This window comes from Leptonotus elevatus, chromosome 6 (assembly GCF_054856555.1).
Source record: "Leptonotus elevatus isolate MCC_2025b chromosome 6, RoL_Lele_1.0, whole genome shotgun sequence".
NCBI lineage: Eukaryota > Metazoa > Chordata > Actinopteri > Syngnathiformes > Syngnathidae > Leptonotus > Leptonotus elevatus.
This window is the reverse complement of record NC_141244.1, coordinates 8,854,424-8,868,367: the sequence shown is the minus strand read 5'-3', so window position 1 is coordinate 8,868,367 and position 13,944 is coordinate 8,854,424. Positions and strand designations below refer to the sequence as shown.

The 13,944-nt window shown below is 38.4% G+C and overlaps 1 protein-coding gene across 3 annotated transcripts in view; it reads right to left on the bottom strand.

Moving 5' to 3' along the window:
• Window positions 1–13,944, bottom strand: part of vps13b (vacuolar protein sorting 13 homolog B) — a 337,674-nt gene that overhangs the window by 127,299 nt on the left and 196,431 nt on the right. For all 3 annotated transcript variants that reach the window (XM_086077615.1, XM_086077616.1, XM_086077614.1), the window contains exon 32: window positions 2,741–2,944. In XM_086077615.1, coding sequence (XP_085933741.1) covers window positions 2,741–2,944 — 204 coding nt within the window. The remainder of the gene's footprint in view (window positions 1–2,740; window positions 2,945–13,944) is intronic.

The window sequence follows — 13,944 nt, the reverse complement described above, 5'->3', positions numbered from 1 at the left end:
ATAAATATTGTAAAAACATTACAATTCATGAACAAAGCAGAAAAAACACTCCTCATAATCTTTGGATGACAAATAGGTTGAAAAATGCTTGTAATAATTTTTATTTTTATTTTATATAGAATGTTTCTCAAACAGAACAAAAGATGCAGAATCTAGGTATCAAAAAATATAAAAAACAAACTTGTATCAATCCTTTTCAGTTGTAGAAATATGGATGTCGAAGCAACACTGACTGCAACCGCCTTAAAATATTGTATAAAGCCCATCATGAAATTTTACCAGTAATATACAAACCAAATTTATAAAAAGGGATAGTGAGTACAAACTAAGAGGAACGAAGAAAGATGTATTTTAACTCAAGGTGTCTGTGGAATAATTTGGATTGTAAAACAAAATCTTCTCAGTCTATTTGTAAAAAATGCATAAAATCACATTTATTGCAAAAATATATATAGCACAAAGATACACTGTTGAATTATTTTTGAATTATTTTGCAGAATTGTTACACTGAAACTGTCTTGACCGCTCGCTGTCATTCATTTTGTGTTGTTTTTATTCTTTTTTTGTAATGATCAGGGGCAGAAAAAACAAGTTTTACTTCTTTCTGTCCCCTTTCATTTGTTTTACTTTACTTTGAATTTCAATATTGCTTTATATTGTCTTTTTTTCTTTTACAACTGAATTAAATTGAATTGAATTGAATTGAAACATGACCAGCATCTCTAGGTCCAAGTTCATATGAGAAGGACTGACACAAAATGTAATGTGGTCTGACGAGTCCAAAAATCTAATGTTTTTGGATGAAAGGGTCTGGGTTATTATCAAACTCCATAATATGTCCTGCATGGGGGGTTTTCATTGGCATTCCTGCTTATTTCTGCAAGACATTGCCAAGTCACATTATGCATGCATTTCGAGAGCATGGCTTCCTAGAGAAGAGGTACGAGACTGCCAGCAGTCCAGACCTTACTCTTGTTGAAAATGTGTGCGCCGCAAAACATTTGTAAGTATATGGCGAACTCCACCACTTTCACACAATTTGACAACACCACACATAATTTGTGGAGTGCGTAAGATATTCATAAAATATCCTAATCTTAACAGATCACGCGTAACATATCATCAATGTGTGCAAAAGAAGAAGCAATTCAGTGGCCACTATTTGGGGTCTTAGTAAAGCACAACAATTTCGTTATGTCCTGTGTGAGGCCTCTCACATTTTAAAAATGTGTAAAGATCTTAACCCCCCAAAAAACAATCATATGTTCTATGCAGCCTAGTTCTAGTCTAAATATGGTATTCTGGTTAATATTCCGTTAGTGGAATATGAGTTAAGCAGCAAAATCCAGCCGTTTTTATCCATCTAAGGAGGCAGCCATTTTGCCACTTGCTGTCGACTGAAGATGACATCACAGTTGCTAAGGTCTCAGGTAACGGCCAATCAAGCCTCACCTGTTTTCTGTGTTTGGTCATTAGATGTTTGCAAGCTGAGCCAATCACAGCGCAGCTTCAGAAAACAGGTGAGCTCTGATTGGTTGTTGCCTGAGCCCTGAGCAACTGTGATGTCATCTTCAGTCAACAGCAAGTGGCAAAATGGCCGCCCCCCTGAGATGGATAAAAACGGCTGGATTTTGCTGCATAACTTATATTCCACAAATGTAATATTAATCAGACTGTCATGTTTAGACTAGTGAGGTCACATATAACATATTATTGTCAAGAATCTTCATGGTTGACGTCCAAATCAGGCCCGCACTGATTTTGCACTGCACTCTTCTGCACTTGTTTTTTGTTGTCACAGAACAAATCTGAATTCTTAGCCTATGATTCTGTGATTTTTGGGTCTGTTCCCTCACGAAACATGAGTGGAAAAATGGATGTGAAGCCAAACATGCTGTAACGCTCATGCTTGTTTTAGCTCTCAAGCTAATAAAAAATAGCATCAAAAGTGTGTAATTACGTGTTCAAAGAGGCTCCAAGGGAGAGCTACCTCAATGACTACATACTGCTCCCACATCAATACGTTTTGGATACATTATGGGATATTTATTGAAGACAACACATAACACCCAAAAAATATTGTTAAAATAAGTTCATCCAAAGTATCATTTACAAATGAATTGATGTTGTTGTTAGCATTCCTTTATTTGTGGCGACCATTGAAGGCATCGATATCCATAGGTTGAACATCAGTTTGTAGATTAACAGTCAGTACAATGGTTAACTGTTGTTGGCTCAGAGAAAAAATATTAAGACTTACTGATCACAACTCTAAGTCCACCTGTATTGTTAAATAAAAAGTGGCGAGTGGAGACTTTCCTCCACCAGCTTTTTGCTATACCAAACGCCACAACCCCTTCAGAAGCCATCTGTGACTCACAATTAACGACAGCCTCAAGCAACTTTCATCCATCCAAGGCCAAACAGGGCTGTTCCTCCGTCAAGTAAACAGATTTACTGAACAGTAAGTCCAATGATAACTTAAGTTTTCACCACTGGTTGAGCTGCCAAGTCATAAAAATGTCTGGCTCGGTTTGTCGAGTTAAATGTTCAACTTCACCTCGCACTCAGTGTCTTTGGCTAACATATTATGCACATTTTACATATGTGTGTGTGACAGCCGCCATTCCGCCAGACAATATTTTGATGAAAAAGGTGGGGTAAAGTGTGACGACTTCCTTACAAATGATGATGGAGTTTAGCTGTCTGTACGCAATGAAGAAATAATAATTCTTCTGACCTGCTGGCCATGTTCCATTCCAGGGCCGGGTTCTGGGAGTTCCTCTCTCCGTCTGCGGATACACCACCTTTCATTCCCTCCTTCTCTGGCTTGAGCTGCTCCCATTGAGCTGTGCCAATGTTGATGGACTGAAGGTCGATCTGATACTGGCGATCCTCAACCTCTGAGCCTGGGTCGCGCAGGATACCAAGGTTGGATGCTCGTCTGAAAGGGAAAAAAAAAAGATTGGAGCGCTACCTTGGTGCAAAATGGGACAGAAACACATTGCGGTAAATATCACACAGAATAATGTTATATGAATTCCATGTAGTAGGTGTTGAATATAAGGTCCTGGTTGGGTTCTAATTTGATACAGTAAGGAAACAAAATTCAAAACATATGGAGCAGATTTAATGACATGAAAAAAATGCTTTAAAAAATTCTTATTGCCAGCAGTATATTCTCTAAAAATAATTGTGCAATAAAAGACAAATAAATATCATACAACATAAAACAGTTTACCATATGTGTTTTATTTTTTTTTAGGAAAGTCTGAAGAAAATAAATTGCCTCATTCTCGACCAAAAAAAAAATCTAAATAAAAAATGTAAACATTATTGCTTTGGCTTGATCTCAAGAGAGGCTGAAAGCTGTGACGGCACCATGATTTTTATTGTTCTGCTACACCTAATCCCACATTATTATGATTCTGTTTCAACAAGTTAACAATGCACTGGAGTCTAGTACATAATTTTTGACATGGCTGCAACCCTTTTGGCTGTGGGTGTTGACAAAGTGGTGTGTTGTGAAACTACTGACAACTACTACTAATCATAAATTCGACTTTTACAGTTTAAATAAGTAAAGAAATAATTTACAGCTAATCTTTTCTTAATTCTTATGAATTAAGATATTTTAGTTTCAGAAACAAAATTGATTTCCTCCACTCTGCTGTCTGTCAAGGTTTAATACGTGATCATATAATCATGATTGACTTCCCCAAGCCAACACAGCTTTAACATTTGTCATCTTATTACCAACTACTCTTGCTTTGTTTCAGAATGTGGGGCAGGGGTGGATCTATTCTAGTAGGTTGCAGGGCTATGGGCCACCCCAAAATTATGAACAATCCCAAGATGTTTGCCTTATCACCTTTAACAGGTGTTAAAAATAACTAAACAACCCCCCCCCCCAAAAAAAAAATCCTTGCTAAAATAACTAATAAATAATTGCTTGATTGCATGGTTTTAGTGTGTTTAATAAAATCGGAAAATGTCAAAGCGACCTTTGCATCCTTTGATTTTCCTGTATGTGGCCATCAAAGGAAAAAGTTTGGACACCCCTTTCCTAGACTTTACGCCGATCTGATCGGCTGTATCGAGATCGGACGATATTTTGCATTTTACATAGCCGGACCCCGACCCCGTCGATAAATATTAATCGCCGCATGTCGCCGACCGCCATGCACAGTTTCCACAGCGACGAACAACAAACAGTAATCGCTGGTCAGTTAACCAACCTACCCACAGCCAGATAAAGCCTCTGAACTGAAGACAATGCATGAAGCAATGGTAGTTATTACAAAAACGGCAAGCAGGTGGCAGCATAGTATGAGAAATCAACCAGGGCCATGTTGCAACAAGCTGTTTCCCCCACTGTTTTTGAAGAGATTTGTGAATAATGATGAAACTTAGCTATACTGTATTCTAATGCTAATTGCTGCAAAACAGAAACATATAGAAATATACTTTAATCTTTAATCTCTCTTTTGTTCGGTTCCATGTTTTTATAGCAATAGTACACAATGTTCTGTGGGCCTTGCAAAATCAGTCAAAATCAAGTAAAACAGCCGGGAGCGAAGGGGGTTGCTTCAGTGAAAATGGCTGAGATTGAATGAGTTAATGTGGAATGATTAATCTTAATTTTGGCCCACATTTTTTGATTGTGGCCTTACTACCCTTCTCTTCCATTTTTGTGACCCGCCGGCCCTGTAGTATAAGACATGGACACAAATACAAATCTGGTAAGATTATGGAGAGATACATCAGGAAGTGAGTATGGCTGGCTCAGTAATTGAACTGCTCCAAACACTGTTCTAACAGCGTTAAGAAAAGATGATACACACCAAAGACAAGATGCGCATGAACTCACAAATGAAAAAGAACAATCACAATCGAGCATCTGCTTATGACATCAGAGCTTTCAGTTTGTTATGATATGTTTATTTGTGCTGGTGAATTCAAATGAGTGCTTAAATGGAATAAATAAGAGCTTAAAATGACTACAGATGTAGTGGCAAGCTGAGTAGTTTTATTTAGTTCGGCAATGTCACTGCTAATTTTCCTTCAGCGTTTTCCTCGCTTAGCCACACCAGAAAAGCCGCCACAAGTGCGTTGTGTTATGACATACGCATCAAACACAAAAACAACTGTGATGGGAGATCAGAGGTGCATAACCAGAGTGAGCTGGATTTGTTGACACACAAACAAGTGAAACAGATCCTTAATCAACATTTGGAACCACATTTATCAACATAGTTAAATTTGAATCAAGCCAAGAGCCCAAGTATGATTTGGGTGGGATATGTCAGTCTAGATTCATTACGTATTTTTTTTTTTTGTAACACTACCTCCATATTCTACCCATCTTTCACATGAAATAAACCTAACTTTTCTCATATGCTTTCCAAATGATCTCTCTCCACTTGAGTCCATTTAGCAGAGCCTCTTGCTCATAATCAACATGACATGACAATCTGCAGCCACGTTCCTACATTGCTGAGCTGCAGGGTCACCCCCCCCCCCCCAGTGATAGAAATATAAATGATAAACATTTTTCTTGCTCATGTAACCAATGGAAACCTGTGTGATTTAATATCAAACGACATATTTCAGCCAATCGTAGGAAACAAGAGAGCTTCATTTCTGACAAATAAGGAGGGGAGGGATTTTGGGAGCTTCCCTTGGGGTGCAATAATAATTGAAGCCAGATCTCTTGCTGTACATGTGTGTTTGGGGTGGGGGTGGTGGTGTGCACTGGTGGTTTGACATATTTGATTGGTCATGTGAAGACCACACTGCGTGGCCAAAAGGAGACTAAAGAAGGCCTTGGGAAAGTAAAGCAACCCACTACCCAAGTGCACACGTATGACCTAAAACATGGAGTGCAAGGCAGGTGGAACACACCATTTATTCTCACATGCTTTTTATCACACATCTGTGCGCCGCCACCATGTGGAAAATCGTGAGGAAAATGAAAACAACAACTAATAATTGACACCCTTTTCCAGATGAGGAAGGCAGCATGGGAGGGAGAGTACATGAAGACTGGGGGGCACATAGCAACTTAGTTTGTCCTTGTTCGTAAGCCAACCTTATTTAATAGCTGGGAAATGCCAGAGAAACTTTTTTTTTACTGACAAAATGCTGCAATTTATGTATAGAACAAAAATGATCAAAAGCACGGTAATGCTGGAAGCGCACTGTATCGTGGCATTCATGGTCATTATTTCAAGAGGCAGTTCACCTTCTTTAGGCACATACTCATTTTAAATCAGAGGAGCCAATTGGAGTTCAAATGAGGCCGCTTGTTCCAAATTATTTTGGCAGAAAAGTCAAACACTACCAGTTTGAGCACTGGCAATATGTTGAGTGTAGGACCTGTAAATTCATAGGTACACCAGCACAGGAACATATGGTACAAATATTGACGGACCAAATTCCCTTGATCACAAGATGCGTAGAACAAATGTAAAAGCAAAAATAAAGAAGCAAAGGTGGGCATTCCGTCCCCGTTTTGCTGACGAACAACAAGAAATTTTAATTGAAAAAAAAAAAAGACAGATTAAGCACTGACGGATGTGGGCTTTTGTCCGTCGGTACTTGACCAGGTTAGTGACGATTACACTGACGTTTCGCTCACGACTGACAAAAACACGCGCCCTTGTCTCACGTTTGTTTGTTTGTGGGAGTTGCTTAGAGAGGACTGCATTCACGAAATATGTGTGAGAGTGAGTGCTAGGATCTCTGCGAAGACTGGTGGCTTGGTTTGATTGGCTAAGGAGGCGGAACCAGCCACATTCAGTAAAGATGATGTCACTTCACTTTGTCATGACAAAACAAATGTAGTCTTTGTTTGTTTCCACTATTTTATGTATGTGTGTTTATTTGCATTATAAACATATATAGTTGTGGTTTTCTGTTAAACGGTTTTCGGTTGTCTGTCGGCCCTAAAATAGCAGTGACAAAACTGTAATTTAGCGATGACGGACTGATTTGGTTTGGTCTGACTGACAATGATAGACAGGTTGCTCGGCCAATGGCAAATGACGGACCGGCAAAATTGACTGAAGCTCCCATCTCTGTAAATTAGTTGCGCCCTATATTCCAGGATTTAATATTCTTTAGGTCTGTATGTGTGTTTGACAGAACATTAATCTTGATTTGTCTCACTGGGAAGACTTCTGGGAGTATTGGTGATTGAAATGTAGCAGATTACGGATCATGTAGTGAGAGAATTAAAGGCGGGGCCTTCTGGACACGGTGTAGCATTGGTCGAATGCTTGAATACCGATAAATAGGAAACATATAAGCAGGAAAACTCTATTGCTGCATGTTGCAGCAAATTTAAGTGGAAGCTGAAAATGTGGGGAAACAATGACTTGAAAAATCAAATCCAGACATGGGCTATATATTTGCATGACAGCGGAGAAATAATTGCTAGAAAAATAACCTTGAATACCTTGAGAATATTGCAGCAAATTATATTGTACAGCAATTCATATTGTAAATAAGTAAAAAGGCTTGTTAAAAGTGGAAGCCTGGGACAGACTGATTACCATGCTGAGGTTTTGAAGGCTAACTGTGGTTCAAGGTTGTAAAATAAACCACAGTGGGATCTGGTTGAGGCTCACGGCCTGATGGTTGGAGTGTGGGAGCAGTGAGCTGTGTTAAAACACTCCAACCGGGGTGATCCGTCGAGGCAACGTGCACAAGCGCACATGCACACACTCCCACACTGCTCTTGCAACTTTCATCCGGACTCCTTTCCCAAACTCCTGCCCCCGGCCAGTGGTACAGGAAGCACCAGTGTAATACTAAGCCCTGCCAGCTTCTGGGTCTTGTCACTCTCAAACCCACAACCTGAACCCACAATCCCGGACCTGTTTTTCACTCCATTTCCCCAACAATCACTTGCAATTCTTGTCTCCTTGCACTTCTTCACCGAAGCAAGACTGTGTGTATTTAAGGGAGATGTGGTCCTCTGTTTTTGCACTAAAATAGAAAGTTTAAAATGTCCTTTTCTCAAGTAATTCAGCAAAGTGAAGTTAAAATAGAGATGCTCCATTTTAAGAGTGCTCCATGAATGAAACTTCCAAAGTTGAATGCCCCTGAAGTCAAACAACTTTGAATTCTACTGAAAAAAATGCCTCTCAAGACCTCTGTGTACTCTGTTCACGATGCATCAAAACATTTGTGCTGGGTGTTTGTGGCTGTTAATTTTATTTTTATTTTTATAAAAATCAAGCAATGGTCATTAATAAAGTGTCAAAAAGAAAATGCAATTGATTCCCAATGCCTTTGTATATTGTTGTCACTTGTTATCACTCACAGTAAATTCTGTTGAGTAAATTTTACTCTAAACAGTCTATTTGGTCCCACTAAACAAAGTAAAATTCACACTTAGAAGAGAGTCAAATATTCAGAGTAAATTTTACTCAAAGTATTTTTAGTGTGCAAGAGAGAATTTGCCTATCCCATGAAAAAATATATATATTAAAGATTTTTCACTCAGAAAAGTAACTTTTGCAATGAGAAATTTTGACAAAATTTTACTACTGTAGAAAACATTTTACTCTAAAAAAAGAGTCAATTTGTTCCTACTCTAAACAGAGTAAAATTTAGACTTGAAAGAGAATACAATATTCAGAGTAAATTTTACTCAAAGTATTTTTTGCTGTGTACTAGAGGATTGGCCTATCCCATGAAAAAAACCTAGTAAAGTTTTTTTGACTTAGAAATTGTAAGTCAATTTTAGAATGAATTTTATTGAGTACGTTTTATTCGTTTATTAAGTTACACAAGTGTTGAGGAACGAGCTCACCACCTTCAGCTTGGGAGACGGCCACTCTATCACCTGAGCTATGCCACTTCCACTGTTTGCTGATATCCAAAAGGAGACCAAAAACATTCTCTCCTACACAAAATATATTTTGTAAATTTTACTCTATTTAGAGTTGGACCAAATAGACTCTTTTTAGAGAAAAATGTACTCTACATAATTTACTGAGCAGTTAAGGTAGAGCGCACGTTGAGTTTATGGTTTGCATTTACATGGCTAACTTCTTTGTTTGGCAGGTGTAAAAATGGTAAGAAATGGAATGGATTGTGTTTGACCCGAGATGTTCTTCCATATTTTGTTTTCAGTGACTTGAGGTTCCACTGTTTGAGCTTCTGGTGTTGTTCCATTGCAGCTCCAAGTGCAGCCAGCATGTCCTTATTGGCACCCAGCAGCTCTGTGAAATCATTACACTGCACAGTGGCTTCTCAATCAGTTTGCTTTGACTCCCACTTGGCAAGTGCGAATGTTGAGGGGGAATTCATAAGCAGTATGATTCATAAATGTTGCAATTACTTAGTAGGTTCATTTCCCTCCCTGTCTACGATGGTCTGTTCTGAACAGCCAGACATTCTGCAACTTGGATTTATGACCCCAGTCAACTAATCAAATAGCTGTTAAGCTGCATCCAACGATTATGGTAATTAAATTGCTTAAATTACAATGCTTACCAAGCCTCAAAATGCGGGGGCAAAATGATGTGGTGGAATATATGGTCAGCAAAATAGAAATCGCCGTCAGTCAGTTTCTCCTAATTAAATTTCGATGACTTCAACATGGATGAAACCCAGTCACAAAGAAAACAACAATTTGAGGACAGCAACAACAAGCTACTCCAAATGTGTCACACTTGGCAGAAGAAAGACTTAATTGTTGGTATTTTAAGTCAAGTGTGTTTTCCCCTTAAATGGGCTGACACATGATAAAGCGAAAGCGCAGCTTTCCTGCTCTCTGTTTTAGATTTGATACATTGGCAGATGTTCATGACAATCTTGTTCAGAATGACTCATCTCAACTCTTGCGTCCAAATTTCAAACTTATACCACCCTCACGCAAGTCATACGTGATAGCAACCAGACAATGAGGCCCTCTGTTTACACTGCAGCTGTATACAACACAAAATCAGCATTTGCAGTTTTATTTCCACATAAGCCATTTATCGCCCTCGCAATTTACATGTCAGGGATGTAACATTATTCTATACACAGTTGCTGTCGGATGTGTTGCTCTAAACACTGGCAGACGTCCTCTCCATGATGGCATGTTTAACATGTCTGGCGGCTCATCCAGCACATCCAAGTGGCAGAGAACCCATGTGTAACAATTACATATTTCATTTGACTTTTTATGGAATTAACATTTAGAAGTGATTTTAAAAGTTGCACAGTTTGGAGGCCAGACAACATCTTGAAAAATATGCCTCAAGAGTCAAATGTCGATTACCGCACATCGACTGACGTGCTTCAATCCTTTGCTGGGGTTTGAGTCTCCTCATACAACTTACTGTTTTGTATTATTTTCATTGAACCACAAAAACATGGAGCGATTGTCAAGGAAGAAGCCACTGGCCTCAAAGAAGGGAAAAGTGTGTGTGTACAAAATAAATACATTAGGGGTGGGACTTTAATGTGTCCATTTTGATTAATTACAAATATATCAATATATAATTCATAAATAATAATAATAAATATATCAATATATAAACTAGAGCTATCAAACGATTACATTTTTTTAACAGATTAATCACATCTTAGAACACGACAACACGATTAGTCGCTTAATTAAAAAGGCTTTTTTTAATCAACATTTTTTTGCCCACCAAATTTAAAGAGCACCTTTTATATGCACATTTTTTTAATGTTTAATGTTATGAGGACATCTTCAAAAACATTTTATCTACTACACACGCTCATTGCCTTCTTTTTCTAATCAGTTAATTACTTGTATAATAAAAAATGGGGGAAAAATGACCCTTATATTTTGACATGAACAAATTCTGAATGTCATACGCAAACATTTATTAAATGTTTTACTTTAATGCATGTAGTTATGTTTATTGCTCAAACACAACTTGTGCTACTTTTAACGTAACCATCCGCTGTCAGCTAAAGGATGGAAATATTGTCCCAACCAATGTAGCTCCCATGTAGGCATGTCAAAAAAGTGAGTTTCTCGCCTTCTATTTAGATCTGTGGCTGGCTGGCACCATCTACTGTAACTGCAAAGCATATCGCAGAAGCACAGAACGCACCAGAGCTACAATGGCTAGCAGTCCCAGTATGATTTTGAAGCAAATCAAACTCGATCAAATGCCTCACTTCAGGACCAAAACTTGTATGTCAACATTATAAAAACTCAACAATTCAATTGCCAAGTGGATTACTCTGGACTGTAGACCGCCATTAGTGGTAGAAGATAAAGACTTAGAAAATGTGCTATAGATAGTGAAATGTGATCCAACTTTTCAGCTGCCATGAAGAAAACCATTTAAAGGCAACAATGTTATGGGGGGAAAAAAGCTCCTAAAATGGCACTTTTAACTTTTGGTCTGTTCAATTCTGGCCAGGGACATTTAACAACAGATTTGCTTCCACAATGTATAGTTCTGCTTTTATAAAATATATCATGGCTGAGTTTGGATCTTAAATGATTTGGAGGTGTGCATGACTTTTCAGACGCCAGTTTAAAACAACCTTTGTTTCCTGCCAAGCATTTCCATAATTATATAATAACACCATTTTATTCTGAGTCAGTATATCAATTAATCTCTCAACACATGGATGGAATAGATTACTCCAAACTGGCTGTGGTAGGGAATCTGGTGGGGGTCAGGGAGGTTTTTTATACGCAGAACTCAATTAGACAAAGTACATACAGTACTAACTTCATGATACCGGTAACTTACATCTACAGTATACTGTATTGTGTGTATAGTGTTTTTCATGTGTCCAAAGGACGTTCAACAGTATTTCATGGGGGGCAATGTGCAGTCGAATCTGGGATCACAAACATCATTTCAAGTCTGTGGGGTGAGCACGTCAATGTTGGCTCACACTTCTTCACAGAATGGTTTTACCTCTGTCAAATTTGAGCGTTATGAAGTATGAACAGCTCATTTAAAGTCATACCACAGAATCAAAATTGGATTTAGGTCCAGTCGTCGACTTGGCCAATCTAAAAACTTTATTCGATTTATCTTGTAGTTTTAGTAAGAGGTCGACTCGATGGCATGCTTCAGGTTGTTGCATAATACAAGCACTTAAGCTTGAGGGCACACACTGATGAGTTTAAATTTGACTTCATTATATAAAACATTTAAGGGTCATAAATATGTACACACCCGCCTCAAAAGAAAATCGGGAAAGGGGCAAATACCTTTTCACAGTACTTTACATAATGTAACTTTCAGCTTAATGGATGTCAAATATTCTCAGTAGGTCAATGTTGGTACTGATGTCTACCACTGATGAAAAATACATCTGTTTGAAGGTGTTATTTTTTTCCTAGTGGATGACAAACTTATTTGAGGAATATCATCATGAGTAATATCTACTCTTTTATCCAAGTACATGCTATTTTAGACACAATGTGGAGACTTCCTATTCCAAAACCTTGAACATGCACGTTACAACTGGTTACTAAAACGAATGAAGTGTGAAGGCCACGACGAAACATTGTCCAGACAGGCAGCAATGGAAGCCTATGTAAACATGACACAAATCTATGGCAAAACTCTCTAAACACAGTTCATTACCAAATGAGCTCACAGGGGAAAGAGAAGTATGATTGTTCACTGTGTGATATGAGTCTTGACTCGTGCTTTGGCAGGGAGGGGGTTTTCAAAAAAATGAGGTTTGCGTAATAGCTTAAACAATATGATATTTTTTTTTCCCACTTGATATTGATTAGGAGGCAAGTACCGGTAATGCCATTCTGGTTCACATTTCAGACCGGCCCGCTGAGACTATTTATGAAGATGATCATTTTCAAATTAAAGAGAGGGACGTTGGCAAAGTACTTTGAAGTAAATTACACATTGTTTACAGCAATTATTGAATCCTGACAACTGTTTAAAGCAGCACGATTATATATAAAGGCCTTATCATTTTTAAAATAGAGGCAATTTTTTTCCCCCAAACAAAAAAATCTGGGAATAATGGCCATATTTCATGAGTATAATGTGTTGTATGTGCTTGGCAGACAAGCTGAAACAACATGTCATTTGATAGCTGAAACAATAGGTCATTCGTGGTCACATCTGCCTCAACCTTTAACGGCAGTGTGTCTGTCTTCGAATTTGAATATTGCAAGGAGGATGAAACAAAGACTACATTCACACACTGCAGAGCGTGATACCCAATTTGGATTTAATGTCAAATCTGATATTTTTATGTAGTCGTTCACATTACAAAAACGTATGCGACTTCTAATGTGAACGGAATGTGTTCATGAAGTGAAAAGCACGCACATAAAATGCAAGGTCACATGGCGCAGTGTTCATAAGTAAATATAGGGGCTCTTCTCATTTCTCTATTTCCAACTTTCTCACTGCTCGCTCCTCTTTGTACATGCCACCAGAAATTCCATTGAGGACACAAGGAGATTGACAGAGGAGTGAGGCAGATTAAGAGCAAGATTGACTATGTGATCCACTGAAAGGTTCTCTACAATATCAATCTGGGACTGCTCGAGCTGATTGAGCAATGCGGCAACTTCTGCACGCCTACCAAACTTTTGTTTTAACCAATCACGGCAATGGATGAAAACATTGTCGTTGTCATAGTTAAAAATAAAAAATAACAAAGCACAAGCGTCTTTACCAGCTAAAAATGCACAAAGCACCTCTAACCGTTCTTCTTAAAAAAAAACTGTAAGTAATTCTGCGAGAACAGAAATAATTGCAGCATCCATGCATTAGTCCACCGTTGTCGCCATGTTTGGTTTGTTTGTTTCCCACGGCCTCAGTGCTTCTTGTTTTCGTCGCTGCCGAATATCCCGCCCCCAAACACAATATTGCTTTGTGACTTGGTGGTTTGGATCGGTGAAAATCAGCAGGCTCAGTACAAGATGGATTCCCGAGAGTTTGTGTACTCACAAATACCTGGAGA